The 16,436-nt window shown below is 41.4% G+C and overlaps 2 protein-coding genes across 4 annotated transcripts in view; one reads left to right on the top strand and one right to left on the bottom strand.

The window, feature by feature from the left end:
- The window catches only part of ADAT2 (adenosine deaminase tRNA specific 2), a 628,714-nt gene that overhangs the window by 494,690 nt on the left and 117,588 nt on the right, over positions 1-16,436 (top strand). The window lies entirely within an intron of this gene.
- Positions 1-16,436, bottom strand: part of PHACTR2 (phosphatase and actin regulator 2) — a 210,492-nt gene that overhangs the window by 176,152 nt on the left and 17,904 nt on the right. Inside the window, exon 1 of one of the 3 annotated variants that reach the window (XM_066605469.1) lies at positions 13,264-13,310. The exons of the other annotated variants lie outside the window; for them this stretch is intronic. Coding sequence (XP_066461566.1) covers positions 13,264-13,276 — 13 coding nt within the window. The 5' untranslated portion in view covers positions 13,277-13,310. Of the gene's footprint in view, positions 1-13,263; positions 13,311-16,436 lie in introns of those variants that run through there. 3 annotated transcript variants of the gene reach the window in all.

Here is a 16,436-nt window from a genome sequence, read left to right as displayed (position 1 = left end):
ACAGGTCGACCTCTGTAAAGCAGTTCAACCTCTGATACGCCTACTATTTTTTGTATAAGAATAAGTCAATGTACGAAATAAACTCAGATTGCTCTAAGACACGACCGTGATGCCTGTGTCTATTGCTTTCTCATGGTGGCTGCCATAACCACCTCTGATTTGGAGCCCCACAGCATATTAACGTAACATGGATTTTATCCCTAACAATCACAATGCAAAATTGTTGCATTGCAATGCGATAAAAAGTAGGCTCCATAGGGAAACGTGGGAGAGAGCATGCCGCATCAGTGAAAACTTTGCAGATGGGAAGGAAACCATTGAAAATCATTGGTTTCATAATCTGCTTTTTTACTGACTCTTGCATCAGACAAAAATCACGCAATTTTCTTGCCCATGTGAAACCACCCTAAGGGCTTCTACCCACTAGCGTTTTTTTTAACGCTGCGATATCGCTGCATTTTTTTCAATCAGACTTTGTAATGTTAAATTCGCATCGCACAAAAATTGCAAGTTTGTGCTTTTGCTATTTTTGTGCGATGCAATTTAAACATTAGAAAGTCCCATTGAAAAAAACGCATGACAGCAATCAGTCTTTGTGGGTAGGTGTCTTATCAGCATGGCACATCTTGACTTGGCAATCTTTTCCTATTCTTTTAGTGATAGGAGATAAGCTTTAGTTTGTTGTAGAGCTGAAAGATGGCTGAAGGTTTTGTGCCAAATTGGACTATTTGGGACCGTTCATAATTCCCTCCACCTTGACTAAAGCCCCAGTGCCAGCAGCAGAAAAACAGCCCCAAAGAATATTCCTGCCTTCACCATGCTTCACTGTGGGTATGGTGTTCAATTGGTAATATGCGGTGTTGGCTTTGCACTAAACATACCTTTTGGAATTATGGCCAAAAAGTCCAACCTTGGTCTAATCAGACCATAACACGTTCTCTCGCATAATTTCGGCAGACTTGATGTAGGTTTTGGCAAAACATAGCTGGCCTTGGATGTTTTTCTTTGTTAGAAAAGGCTTCCACCTTTCCACCGTACCCCACAGCCCAGATATATGTAGAATATGGGAGATGGTTGTCACATGTACTGCACAACCAGTACTTGCCAGAATTCCTGAAACTCCTTTAATGTTGCTGTAGGCCTCTTGGCAACCTCCTGGACCAATTTTCTTCTGGTCTTTTCATCAATTTTTGAGGGACGTCCTCACTGTGTTCCATGGTATATGTAATGCCTTGTAAATTATTATGGTACTTTTCTCCTGACTAATACTTTTCAACAATCTGATCCCTGTGTTGTAAGCACTTTACAGAGCATGGCTTTTACTGACAAATGCCAGGGCATGCACAAATTACCTCTGTAATTATCCCTTTTCCACAATTTTGCTATAGAGGTGCAGGCACGAGATTTCAGAGACATGTGTGGATGATGTTTAAGGTATCATCCACATATGAGGAAGCTATTGGGGCAGGATTTCCAGCTTTCCATGGAACTAGCAGACCAGACCACTCTGCATCATTTACATACCACGTGGGAGATTTTCAAAGTCCCAAAACCCAGATATGCTTTTGGCCATGGTCATAACACACAGAGTGTTAGAAAGAGGGATGCTTCATACTTATAATGCTGTTACTAAATCACATGGAAAAAAAGTTCCCTTTAAACTTAATCATGCACATTTGGGCATATTTACTAATAGCAATAAAATGTTGAGTAGTACATCAGTATAGGATCATAGTGTATCCGTGCAAGCAAATTGAGCAGTAGTCCCCAACCAATGGCTCAGGAACCACAAGTGGCTTGCAAACTCTTGCTGTCTGTGCTCTCCATAGGAACCATAGGTTATGACCATATATATTCACTTGCTATAATATAACATCCACTAATATTAGACATATGCTATCCCCTGGTTGCAGCACCCTCTACTGTTATGCTGGTTATGAAGCTACCGATAGGTGAAGATGGATTTCTCAGCCCCGTCTTCTCCTAGCTACATAGCAAAAGAGTTTTTTTTTTTAAGACACATGTAGAGAATAGACTGATAAAACATATTGCAAAAATGTTTGAATCACCTGCTCTGTGCATTAAAAAAAAAACAGCGGGTACTCTTTAACATATTTGACCTTAAAGCTTCAGTTAATCAGTCAAAGTTGAATGTAGCTTCTGAAATTGAAAAATACGCGCAGCTACGGAGCTGCTGTATATTTGGTTGTAGTTTGCTTCTGGTATTTTTGAACAGCATCCAACAGAAGCTGAAAAGGAGACCTATTAGTCTCTGTTTCCGCAATAGAAGCCTATGGTTGCGGTCTGAAAACTATATTTGCGGATTTAGAAGTAACCTCTGATAGAAAGACATGATGAAAAGAACACCAAGATGCGAATGGGCCCTTATTCTACCATGATTTTGGGATTGTGAATAACTTGTGTCCAAAACCTGATCTGAGGCCATAAAACCTGCTTGGATCTTCACCTACCATAACTTCCAAAACAATCTATGTTCCCAACTGTGGAGCTCCCAAGAGTTCATTAGGAAAAGTAGGCTGATGGCTACTAAAGCTATAAGAATGTATTTTTCAATAAAATAAGCTACCGTATGGCCCAACTAGAAGAACTAAAAATATGCAAATTCTTAATTGCAGTTACTAAAAAAATATAGGAAAGTTTTAAAAAGAACGCATATTGGGCATGGGCAGGAACATTTTCACAACCTGTATTCATAGAAAAAGGCAACAACATGGCTCGATCAATCTATTATTTATAGCCGTGTATTTGCCTCAGCTCATAGTATGCTGTCATGCAATAGGAACTAACAACTAAAAAGAGCTGCTATATTCTCCTGACTCTATGGCTCCATGTGTATGATAAGAGCCATGTGCATGGAGCCTGTATAGTGGCATATGGAGCCTCTGGGTTCCATGCTACAAAGCCGTTGACAGTCTATGTGCCATTTTATAGTGCCTCTGCACTATAGGTATAGTCTGGCCCCTGCTATGGGTGCTGTATCATGGCTCCATACAACACATTCGGCCCTATAGTTATGTAATTAGGGGAGGTACTCCATGCAATTAGGGGAGTTATTTAGTTAGTCTAGTATCTAAGAGCATAAAGTATTAAATTACCTGAAATTTTTGAATGTACCAAATTCAAGATTCCATTCTGTATTCAGGCGAAGATTTTTAGCAAGATCCAGTTTCAGTCCAATCCTAAAAAATGGTCCAAACAAAATCAGAATTCTGATTTTACTATACATATTATCCAATTTAAAGATAAAAGGAAGTATGCAGAATGATCTACTAAAAACTAACATCCTACAGGAGAAGACTATGGTGTAATCAGTGTTTAAGTTCATAGACTCTGCTTTAGTTACAAGCAGAAGTCTTAAAAACACAGACTATATCATTACTCTACAAAAACTTAATCACAACATACTTTTAGGTACCCATAAAATGTAATACCAATGGCCATTTTGGGCTATCATGTGTCATTAGGACTTTGCAGGATATTGGCTTCCCCGTGACAAGGTTATTCATGATTACACAAAGTATTGTGCAGAGCAGCATATTTATTATGTATTTACTTGCCCACTTTTTTTGCTGCCTCAATAACATTTGGGAGGGGGGATTATAGACTTATCGGTTGCTATACAAATGAATGTTAAGCTTAACTTTCGTAATGCAGAAACACTTGAAGTCTGATGCTCTAAACTCTGGTAATTTGCTCTAAGGTGGTGCATGTGGCCATGTAATAAATACCATTTACTATTCGGGTGTAATAAATTGACCACAGCAGGAGGTAGTTGTTTGTGGCTCGTAAAGAGGAGTCAAGACTGAGAATCCCAATTCTGTTAATGTCCGTATACTCTAGTAGAATCAGATGTGAAAACTCCTGACTGTTAGTTGATGGTTGCACAACATTATGACCAATGTTGCAGAAGAGATGACGTCATATTTTCAGATACTCCAAATACATTGGCTCGCAGAGAAAATGCCACACCATGAAGACATTAGTCCCATTTAGACACAATGATTATCGCTCAAAATTTGCTCAAAAGCCATCTTTTGAGCGATAATCATTCTGTCTAAATGTGCTGCCATCATGCACTGTTCCTGCACTATTCGTTCATCGCTCATTTGCAGCAAGCTAGAAATAAGCGATTACTGTTATCAGTGCCGCACGCTGATTTTCTCAGCAGGCGGCACTGATAGCATTCTTTCAGCTGGTATGAAAGAATGCAGGATACCAGCTGAATGCTCTGAGAACAAAGGAGCTGTCAGTGCTCCTGCTGTTTCTCGGAGCTAGCAGCTCAGCAGGACACCGCGAGAACAAAGCAGCTGTTTGCATATACAAAACAGCTGCTTTGTTCTTCCAATTAACAGCAGTGTTCTGCTCCACCTGCTTAACTCTTTAAGTAGCTAATAAGAGTTATGCAAAGATGATCGCTGAAAAATGTCACTCAAACTGCCATTTGAGCTATTTTTGAGCGATCATCTTTAGTCTAAATGCACTGTCATGGCATTATGCAACTTTTAGGGTATGTTCCGACAAACGAATCATGCAAATTGATGCAGTTTGGGTTAATCATGTGATCTGCTAGCATGATAAAACCAGTCTGTAAAGTAAGCTTTTGAGACATTGTCACGCCCACAACAACTGTTCTGTGACATTGTTTTTTGTGTTTGGATAAAGATAAAAGTCTGAAGATGCCTCTATGACGCCGTTGAAAGCTATTTTATCAATGAAATGGTTTTCTAAAAAGTTAATCATAGGGCTAAATAGAGCTGGTTGGTCTTTGCATCATAGTATGGCAGAAACTCAATAGGATGCCACAACCATGGGTTGAATTTGAAAACAATGGTTTGCCAAATACAATGGGCATTGTCTTACTGGGACTGGAGCAGTGAGACGAACATGCAGATCGATGCATCCGGTGTCATGCAGTAGCAGCTCCACAATCTACAACTGACAACATTCTGTGAAGTGTACGGCCAGATTGATCAATTATGACAGCTTCTTGTCGATTGACTGAGACATGTTTGCGGTTACGCTATCCTTTCTGAAGATTGCCCCTCACACCGCACCATCGCGGTGGTGTTCAGTGATGAATCAAGATTCTGTCGTGGCAATGATGATCGTTGAGCAAGGGTTTGAAGGCAATGTATTGATCAGGTTGATCCTTCCACCATATTGTGGACTATTGTCCACTATTTAGAACGTCAATGTGGAGTTATGGTTTGGGATACCATCAACATCACCAACTGATGGCTTCTAATACGCATCAGCGAACATCAGTAGACCTGCATTGCAAGTTGTCCAGGTGATTCCTTGGCCAACACGATCCCAAATCTTTGTCCGATGGAGAATCTGTGGTTTACAACTGAATGTTAAGTGAATGCTCTCCACGGCCTTGTAATGAATTTGAACTGTGGACTATGGTCAATACCACATGGTCAATGCTAGCCCAAGATAATATTCAATCACTCATTGAATCAATGTCACGTCCCTTTAATGACTGTATTGCCCAACATAATGGCCCCACTACTTACCGATCATCATGTTTATTGGGCCACAGGAGATGTGTAATTGTCTGAAATGAAAATATATTGTCCAAATCTTAATTCTTCATGGTGTGTCATTTTCTCTGTGAGATAGTGTATGTGATATCCAGTAACAAGCACTATCACATGCAGACAACATTGGAGCTACAAGACCTGACATGTTCGGCACTTCTTGTTCTGAGTGGCTGCACCACCCAGGGTTGTTGGTGGGTGTTTGCATTATGGAATGACAGATGTAGGGCAGAGTTATCCTACAGATGCAATATGCAGTAATTAAATAATAAGTGTTTGCCAGGAAATTACAGGTTCTCCCAACTGTCATCATTGTGTACCATTAGCTCTTCAATATACGGATGTAGAAAGATGTTTCCTGGCAATGTTTATTATGTTTGACACAAAAAATTTCCAGCCTTTACAACCAGTCCTTCCATCTGGTACCTCTTAAGCAAGTGCCTGAATCATGACTGAACGGTAAAGGACATTAACTCTTTAATGAAGCAATGCAGGAGCATATGACACAGTGGGCTTGGTTCGGTCTTTGAAAAACTGCAGTAGCAGATTAAGCTATAATGAAGAAGAGCCTATATGACTTGTCGGTACGTTGATGGTTTATTTTCCATCATCGAAGTATGCCCACAGAATTTCCATTGTGTCTATTTTCAATACTCTACGAAGAGAGGAGCTCTGATATAGCAATAAATAATGCCTGCTCTTTCTTATCAGATAATAAGGTCAAAATGTACTCCGCACACAGCATGCCGAGTCTCCGGTACGTGAACGAGCGCCCACACTTGTTCCAAGAAAGATCCAGAATGTCGCAAAACATTTGAAACCAATATTTGTATTTAGTATAAATGCCATAACAAACAATAATACAGTGGAAGCGGCGTTGAGTCTTGGTTGAATGCATTGCAGTAAATTTGTTAATATCACACATTGATATCAGGGAATTGCGTCTGTTTACATCACTGAGATAGTTGGATTTTGGTATTACAGAATAGTCCCTTCTCTATTAGAATTGCTACTACTAAAGGATCTACAGTTGTATTACAGCTCTATAAAACCTCCATGTTTTATGGAGTAGTAGTACACGACTAATAGACTTTTGTAGGGCCTTACTGTACCTCTGTGTTCTAGAGATATATACGAGAAATGGCAGGTACTTCCCAGTTAATAGTAATGAACGGCTGCACACTAAGGGTTCACAGGAGTGTATGCGCGTTTACACGCACCTCAGCACAACTTTTTGCGCTCTGAACAAGGCTTTTTGCATACATATCAGTATATTTTATTGTACTTTTCCGGTCCGCAGGGCATGTTCATTTGCAAGCGGCAAACAAAGAAGCATCGATTGAAATGACTAATTGGTCTTAATGAGTTCCAGATGTGTTCTTTTTCCAGCAAAATTATGCAGTATTTCACACATCTCCTTGCATATTGTGCACTCATTTTCACACCGTCCATTGACTTCTGTGGTGTATACATACGCCTAAAAATAGAGCATACCGTATTTTTTTGCATGACCAAAATGCAAATGCAAAATACCGAAATGGGAACGAATCCATTGAAGGTACTAGCGCAGAAGAATGGGAGGAGACAAATTGCACGCCCCAAAACTTTTGATTGCCTGGCCCGTAGTCCCCGTTGCTGACTGAAATGTCAGCTCCTAGGTCCAGTCTCCCTCCCTGCTGCTATCACCAGCCACCACAGCAGCTGCCACCCCCGCTGGCACTCTCCTTGCTGCCCTTTGCTCCCGTCCATGTCAGCTCCCAGCTCTGGTCTCCCACTGCCGTTGCATGGGCAGCGGGAGACCCTGCTGTCACTCTCTTCTCGCTGCCCTTCGCTCCCGTCCATGTAAACTCCCAGCTGCGATCTCACTACCGCCGACGCAGTAGCTGCCGACCCCGCTGTCACTGTCCTTGCAAGGGAGAGCGGCCGGAGCACTGTTTGCAACGCAGTTGAGATGGCAGCGAGAAAACTAAAAGCGCAGGAGGCGGGAAGGTGACAAGGGAGAGCGGCGGAGGGGTGAGTTACACGAGGCGGGAGGGAAGATGATGAACACCCATTCTCCTGCCCAGCCAATCAAGTTGCGGACATTGTTTATGGACGTGCAGTTTGTTTCCACCCATACGTCTGGTGGAGACAAAATGCACCAGTACCTCCATTGAAATCAATGGATTCTATTCTCCGCATATTGTGTACGCAAATTTGTATGCACAAATACCCCCGTGTGAAGCCGGACTGAGACTGAACAATGAAAATATACAAAAATAAAAAGTGTGTGCAAAATAGCCAACCATATAAAAGTCCAAAAGTCTTTTTTTGGAAAACCACGCATAGGCTGAAACCACTTAAAACCACAAATATAGCAAGAACCACTGGTGCTGTGATGCAATATACACATCTACAATAACACCTCATGCAATGTTAGCTGTATATAGATTACAAGTACCAAAAATATTTGCATAAAAGAATGCACATCAAATAGTTACAATTGCAAAAGCGGACATAATTAGCATATAATAAGATGTGTACACTCATGATGAAGCCACGACCAGTGGTGATACGTGTGGGGTACTGTATTCCTTACACAAGAACCATGAGTTATGGCTCAGTCACACAGATGTCGATCCGTGCGGAAAAACCCCCGCACCGCATGCGGACGAAAATCTGCACGACCAGCTCCATTGCCCGTCATATGTTCTTTCTCTGGCAGGTGCAGATTTTCGGCCACACCTGCTGTGCAAGCATTTTTTCCTGTGGAAATACGCGTGGACCTCCGTTTGTGTGACTGAGCCTTTAGGCCACGCGTTTGTAAAAACACTGCGTTTTCTATAACGGAGCATTTTACAGCGTGCAGAGCAGCGCTCTTCAGCATTCCTGTGAGCATTTGCCTGCGTTTTTCTGCATATTTTGTGCATTAACAATGCAGGCAAAGTAAGCTGATGACGTCACCACTTTTTTTCCCTCTCGGTGGCATAGTAAGCAGCATTAAAAACACAGTGTTTTACAGCATTTTTAACATACCCCAATTATTTCAATGGCAATGTAAGGCGTCAAAAACGCTCGTCTGAGAGACCTTATTGAAATGATCCAAGGATGTAAAAAAACCGACTGTGTGAGAGGGGCCTTAAAGGGGTTGTCCCGTGGCAGCAAGTGGGTCTATACACTTCTGTATGGCCATATTAATGCACTTTGTAATGTACATTGTGCATTAATTATGAGCCATACAGAGGTTATAAAAAGTTTTATACTTACCTGCTCCGTTGCTGGCGTCCTCGTCTCCATGGTGCCGACTAATTTTCGCCCTCCGATGGCCAAATTAGCCGCGCTTGCGCAGTCCGGGTCTTCTGCAGTCTTCTATGGGGCCGCTCGTGTAGAATGCCGGCTCCGTGTAGCTCCGCCCCGTCACGTGCCGATTCCAGCCAATCAGGAGGCTGGAATAGGCAATGGACCGCACAGAAGCCCTGCGGTCCACGGAGACAGAGGATCCCGGCGGCCATCTTCAGCAGGTAAGTATGAAGACGCCGGACCGCCGGGATTCAGGTAAGCGCTGTGCGGGTTGTTTTTTTAACCCCTGCATCGGGGTTGTCTCGCGCCGAACGGGGGGGGGGGTTAAAAAAAAAAAAAAAACCGTTTCGGCGCGGGACAACCCCTTTAATAGCATTTCATCAGTTGATTATTTCAACATATACATTATCCCTTCTGTTGGGAATTTGCACTGATATATATCTATAAATATGGTCTAAGTCTGTTTGGGACATTGTCCCCATGTGTACTGGTAATGCTAGTTAATGCATAGTAGTATTGTATAGGGAAGCATGTCTTGGTATATGTAAGTTATGTCAGCTTTTGCAATTGTAACTATCTAATGTACATTCTTTTATGCAAATATTTACCTTTAACATTATGGTGGATGTATGTATTGCATCACAGCACCAGCAATTGTTGCTATATCTGTGTTTCTTGATGGTTTTAGCCTAAATGTGTTTTTCAATAAAGATCTTTGGACTTTTACATATTAATGGTCAGCTATTTTTGCACCTCTTTTTTCTTTTTGTCTATTTTTGTTCCTCTGTATGTCTCCATATTCTTTCCCATCGGAGTCTGACAAAAAAGAAATGATGGCATGCACCATCAGAAGCTGCATTACAGAGGGACTCTCCCATTGCTTCTAGGGGCCTTAAAGGGAAAACTTCTAATAACGAAAGTACATTACCGAATTACTAATAATGCTCACATACAATTACGTTAGGTGAAAGTGTATAGTCAGCAGTTCCCTTGTATAATGTTATGATCAGAATTGCTCCCTCGGCAAGACTGATCTGATAACAAGACTGCAGGGTAGCAGGGAATTTTAATTTGATTTGTTATGTACTAAGTCTTTGTGAGTACTCACTTGACAGAATACAGGTTGCCAAAATACAGGGAGCGATTCTCATAAGAGCATTTTATTATGGATAATGCAATTCTTTACTACAATTTCCTACAAACTGACTTGTGCACATTCACTGCAAGGTTTCCAAACACTTTACAATTGTCTTCATACCTTGTCTGACACATAAAAGCAGAAATAGCGTCCTATGGTGTCCCCAATGATACTAAATCAACGTGGGCATCAATTACATCTGGCAGTGTATTAGATGGATAGAAAATTATATCAATGCAATTTGCATCCTATAACAATGTTGACTCTTTTTGATAATGAGATTGATCAATCTATATATGGCACCGTCCAGCAATAAGGTAAGTATAACCCACAAATGACAACACACATATAATAAGAACTATATTTATTACTACATGTAGTGCAGTACTGCTATTTCCAGTAAAAAGATATGTTTAACTACATGGTCTACTCACACAATGTGAGACGTCAATTCCAAGTCAACATACAGCAAAACTTTCCTAAAATTCAAGAAATGACTGTGCGGTTAGTACACTGGAATGCATTTGACTAAGATATATGTAACAATGTATACAAGGGTACAGCTTTAATATCCCATAACCTCTGCACATCAGCCATTTGGAAAATCATGCAGGTCTGGTCAAGAAACTGCTGCTCACATTGGCAAAGCCCGGTAATATATCAACCAGATTTTAAGAAAATAACTAAAGTTTCCATCTTAGATTGCACAGAAACTGAACCAATCACAGTCAGAGTATCTCAATGCATGGAGATCTACTCATGTTTCTCAAAGGTGTAAAAAAAATAGAAAAACACTATATAACGTCTAAAGGTCACCCCGTTTTTACTGAATAAAGGGGCTTTCATCGGTTTTTTCAACTAATGATCTATCTTCTGGATAGGTCATCGATACTTGATGGATGGGGGTCTACCACTCTGGATCCCCATCCATAAACTGATGGTTTGGATAGTGTATTAGTTGAAAAGAGCCCAGAATACTCCTTTAGGTGCCGTTTCTTATGGATCCGCAAGGGCAGGGAAATTTATTTTCAAAAGTTGACATTTATTAGTAGCAATAAACAAAAATGAGCATACACCATTTTAAATAGCATTTCACTTTATGACATTGAGTTGACCTATATAATTGGCTTTATTCTGCCGTAGAAAAGTATCTCTACCCTGTTGGGTTATGTGACATTGTTTTCTTGAAAATTTAGACTGCCCTTAACCATTTACAAGTGGCTGCATTATATACAAATTCAACAAAAAAATCATAGTAGCATGCTACATCAGACTCCAAATGTGCAGAAGTAGTCTTTACTAGAGGAGCAGATGTCTGTCTACACAGAGTACGTCAGAACTGTGCGACAGGCCGTACAGGTTGTATGGCTGCATGCTAAAGGCGCTGTGTAGTCTTTCTGTCTTGAGCATTAGCCTTATTACACAATGCTGCACTAATACACAGTGAAGTTTCTTACTATGGCTGTTATTTGAGTGAATCCCGTGAATCTTAAGTTGGCCATACACTTTACGTAGCTGTTGGCCAATGGCCATTTCCCTGATTCACTATAAACATGCATACAGGTAGGCGGCCCCACACAAGCAGTCTCGTGCGTATGACCAGCTTTAGTACTGTTCTTCTGATTTATCTGATAACATATTCTGATTGTCATCAGCCATAGGTTGGTTTGGGAGAATAGGAATCTGTATACACATTCATGATTAGGAGTAGTTTAGACATAATTTGGTTGTGTTGATCCACTGAACTCTAAATACATCACCAATTTTAATGCCAATGCAACTCATCCAACCACATGTCAACCTACCAAACCCAATGTCAATAAAACCTATGCAACTAAAAGGATTTCTAAAAATACAAATATAGAAATTGTGTCACATAGCATCCACTCTAATAAAATAATAGAAAATGATATTTAGAATTCAGTGGCTATTAGAGGTAAGTGAAGCAGTTTTTCAGGTTCTGCAATTCATCAGATTTCGGCCATTTCTGGGATATTAAAACAATTCATCAAAGCAACCTAAAAAAAACTGAAAGTCCCACAAAAGATGTGATATTCTGATTCCAAAGAATTGAATAAAAGCAGAACATTTGGTTCACAGAATAAAGCCTGAAGATACCTGTTAAAGTACAGGTCATGCCGAAATAATTCCATTAACATAGAAAATAGCCAGAAAGCCTTCCAGATGACATTGCAGAATACAATGAGAACAGCCCTACTGGGAACAAGATATATAAAGCACTGCAACCAGCTGCTTCTTTATGAACAGCTCCTTCCTCTAATCCATGTATGGTTACAATGTGAGACAGAAGGAAGCATAAAATATATGCCCTCTCACTGGCAAGAACAAAGTACGTGGTTGCAAATGTCATCACTTCGCACATAACGCCTAACAGCATGCATTCATTATAGTGGGGAACACAGAACATAATTACTGTAGAGCAAGCAAGCTGATAAATGCCCATGACTTCATACATACACATCCCATTATCTGCAAATATGAAAGCAACTCAGATTTTACATAGGTTTATATGCTTCTCATCCAAAAGTAGAGAATTGGTACCGGTGTCATTAATGCCACATCCCATCTTCACCCCACCATTGCCAACGCCACAAGAAAAGTTGTCTTCTTTGTTAAATACAACTTCCATTATTTCTCATACACCACACATCATTCTGAATACTTTACCCCTGCTCCTGTCTGTGCAGCATATATGTTGCTGTCCAAGCAATCTGTAAAACACGGATCAGTCAGTTGATTAACATGTTCCTGACTGACCCAGGGTGCAGTTGGCATGTTCACTGCCTGCATTCATGCTTACTATATCTCTTATTAATGTCCAGGTGATAGTAAAATACTGCATTCTTCCATTCATTCCACCTAATATACTTGTTTACAGTGGAAAACAATATGAAAACTGTCATTCCTATCTTTATTTGACAATAGGCAATGCATCCTATAGAAAAATATATACATCTCTTCATTGAGATATGTCACAACTAAGCAATGGAACAACAGCATGAACATTAAATGGCATTAAAACACTTTTTATAGTAATTCATTGTAACCAAACACACAAATGAAATATTCAGTGATCTATTCTGCACGGAAGCTTCGGATGGAGTAAATATGATGCATACCAGCTCATAGCTCCTCTATCACTCCCATTGTTGGCAGTATAGCAAAATCTCATTTCGGGTGGACAAATGTGCAAGTAAGGGAAGCAGATGTTCATACATAGACGGTGCATTGTATAATGCACACACAGCTTTCTGCACTTACCGGTATCATCCATTTATCCGTCTTCAAGTAGTGGAGCTGACTGTATGCTTCAGACTGCTGGTCTCTCCCTAATAGTTCTCTCTGCCCTTTCCTGCCCTTCCTTTATGACAGTCAGTCTTTGCAGTGCGTACAATTCTTGCTTTAACAGCAGCAGACACAACACCAGGAAATTCAGATCTCCCAGGATGACAAAAGAGCCATTAGCTCCATTATAGGCTGACTAAGACAATCTGAGCCTATTGAGGAGGCACTTGAAGCCCCATGGATTCAATTCTATTCTAAGCAAGTATAGTAGGGGAGGGGGGAGCTAAAAGAGTCAGCCTCTCAGCCCTCACTATTATCACACAGAAGTCGATTCTAAACATAGGTATCTGACGGATAAAACCTGAGCATCTAATGGCTTCAGGATGAAACGGAATTTCCATCAATCATAGGCTGCTTGTCTATATACATCAAAATGTCACTGTTAATTTATTGGTCACCAGCACAATAGAAAGCAGAAAAATAAAAAAAGAGAAAAAAAGTTATGTTTTTATTCCTCCTTCAGGTGACATTGGTTTTAGATAAAAGAACAAGATAATCTCAGTGTGACCAGTAAAATGGTATGTGCTCCTTTAAGGCCGCCTGCACACGGGCGGGGCGGACCCCACATGCGGGATTCACGCAGCCGAGTGCGACCAGATGCCCAGCCAGTGACCACAGCATACGTCTCTGCCGGTCTTTTTCCCTGCTGCGAATGTGCCAGCCAGAGTACTGGCGCACATGCGCAGTACAGAGGATGCCACGCCGTTGCTATGGCGGTGACGCAGTTGCCGCAACCATTCTGCCATGATGACTTCAATAGAAGCCGGCCGTGCGTAGTCTGCACGTGGGCAGGGAATCGCATATTGCCATTGCATGCTATGGGCTGCATTTGCTGCGGAATCCCGCTTTGGATTTCGCAATGCAAATCCGCCCATTTGCAGGAGGCCTAAAGGTGATTTCCAATTTTTGAAAGTCAAGTGTATTTGTTTGGTAAAAATATTGAATTTTCTAGAATACTATAGGTTTTAATTCCTTAATATTTACAGATGTCAGCTTGTAGTCATTGAATGGAAACCTTCTTCTTTACTTTCATCTAGAGGAGTTAAATCTATCCTGGCATGAGATTATCACACTGGTGCACGCTTTATAACAAAGGCAGAACTGTGATAACAAGCCATGTACCTGTGTGATCTTGACATGATCAGAGCAGATTCTCATCCTCTGGAAATAAACTATGAAGGTTTTCATTCAATTATTGCAAGCAGATATCATGAGGACTGCGAGGAGTTCATACACAAAGAATAGAGGGAAATGACCTAACCTCTCATTAGGGTGCATTTACATGTAGCAGAATTGGTGCAGACATTTCACAGCGGAAAATCCTCATCAAAATCTGCAGCAAAACAATATCCACAACATTGGTGCTGATTTTGCGATGGATCTGAAACAGACATCACCCTTTCAATTGAATGTGCTGTACATCCATGGCAAAAACCTTGTCAAAATCTGCACCAACTGATGCAGATTTTGATAGTAATAATAATCTTTATTTGTATTGCACCAACATATTCCGCAGCTCTTAAAAAAACAGGGGCATACAGAATGACAAAAGTACAAAAACCACGATTACAATGAAGAAATCAATTGATGGAAACCGTAGGGGTGAGGGTCCTGCTCCAACAAGCTTACATACTACAGATAATGGGGTGATACAGAAGGTAAAGGGGCTGGAGATGTGAGGGATGGTATACACACAGAAAATTGTGAGACATAAGACGTAAAGTGGTTGAATCGGTATGACTGCAGGGGGTGGTTGGTTGCGACTAGTAGGGATCGCAGTCAGTAGGACAGGGAGCATGTTATCAGGTGGAGTACAGAGGGGTTTGGTTTAGGGGATATTGTAAGCCTCCCTGAAGAGGTGTGTTTTTAGAGCAAACCTGAAGTTGTATGAGTCAGGGATTGCCTGCATAGTTTGGGATAGTGCATTCCAAAGGACTGGTGCTGCTCTAGAGAAGTTTTGGAGGCGGGAATGAGAGGTTCGAATTAAAGGGGCACTCAGTCTAATTTCATTAGTGGAGCCGAGGGTCTGGGCTGGGTGCTGGATTGAGACGAGGGATGTAATATAAGGTGTCATGGTGCTATGGAGAGCTTAATGGATGAAGGTAATGAGTTTAAATTGAATTCTGTATTTGACGGGCAGTCAGTGCAGTGACTGGCACAGGGCATAGGTGTCTGTGTAGCGGCTGGACAGGAAGATGAGCCTGGCTGCCGCATTCAGGATGGATTGGAGAGGGAAGAGTCTGCCGCGGGGGCGGGGGGGGGGGGAGCCGATCAGTAGCGAGTTGCAGTAATCGAGCTGAGAGTGGTTGAGGGCAACAGTGAGCATTTTTAGCATGTCCATGGAGAGAAAAGGGGGGATTCCTGTGATGTTCTTAAGGTGGAGTTGGCACGTTTGGGCCAGAGATTGGATGCAGGGGGTAAAGGAGAGATCAAAGTTAAATATCACCCCAAGACAACGGGTGTGCTGTCTGGGAGTTATGGTGGTGCCATACACTGAGATGGAGATTTTGGTGCAGATCGGGTCCGAAATCCACAGTGCTTTTTATACTTACCGGACCCCCCCTTCCTGCACCTTCACCCCAAGAAGTCAGAGGCTCTTCTGTCAGCGTGACTCTTTTCTGCAGTCGCACAGTTTCTTTCCAGTCAATGTGGGCACACTCCCATAGAGGAGTCACTTTGACAAACTGGGTGACAACTTCACAGTAAGTATAAAAAGCACATCCCCAGAATCCTTATCCCTTGTCCTAAGGGGACTATAACTTAGACTATGGTGCTCATAGGACATAACAGGTTCCCTTTAAATTCCCAAAACGGCACTGCTGGATGGAACCTGAACGGAACCTATCTCAGTTATTATTGAAAACCAGTAGATCTCTATTTCAGCATGTTTTTATTCAATTCCAGCATTTTCTGGGAGAAAGAATAATTTAGTCCATCACATTATTCCTTGTAGAACAAAATGTTGGAACTGAACAGAAACCTGCTGAAAGGCAGACCAGTTTTAGCAGTTTTTATGATTGGCTCACATATGTAGGTTCCATTCAGGTCCCGTCCAGGGGTGGCGTTTTAAACAAAAACCACGGGGACGG

This window comes from Eleutherodactylus coqui, chromosome 1, assembly GCF_035609145.1.
Source record: "Eleutherodactylus coqui strain aEleCoq1 chromosome 1, aEleCoq1.hap1, whole genome shotgun sequence".
In the NCBI taxonomy this organism is placed as follows: Eukaryota; Metazoa; Chordata; class Amphibia; order Anura; family Eleutherodactylidae; genus Eleutherodactylus; species Eleutherodactylus coqui.
This window is presented reverse-complemented; position numbering and strand designations above follow the sequence as displayed.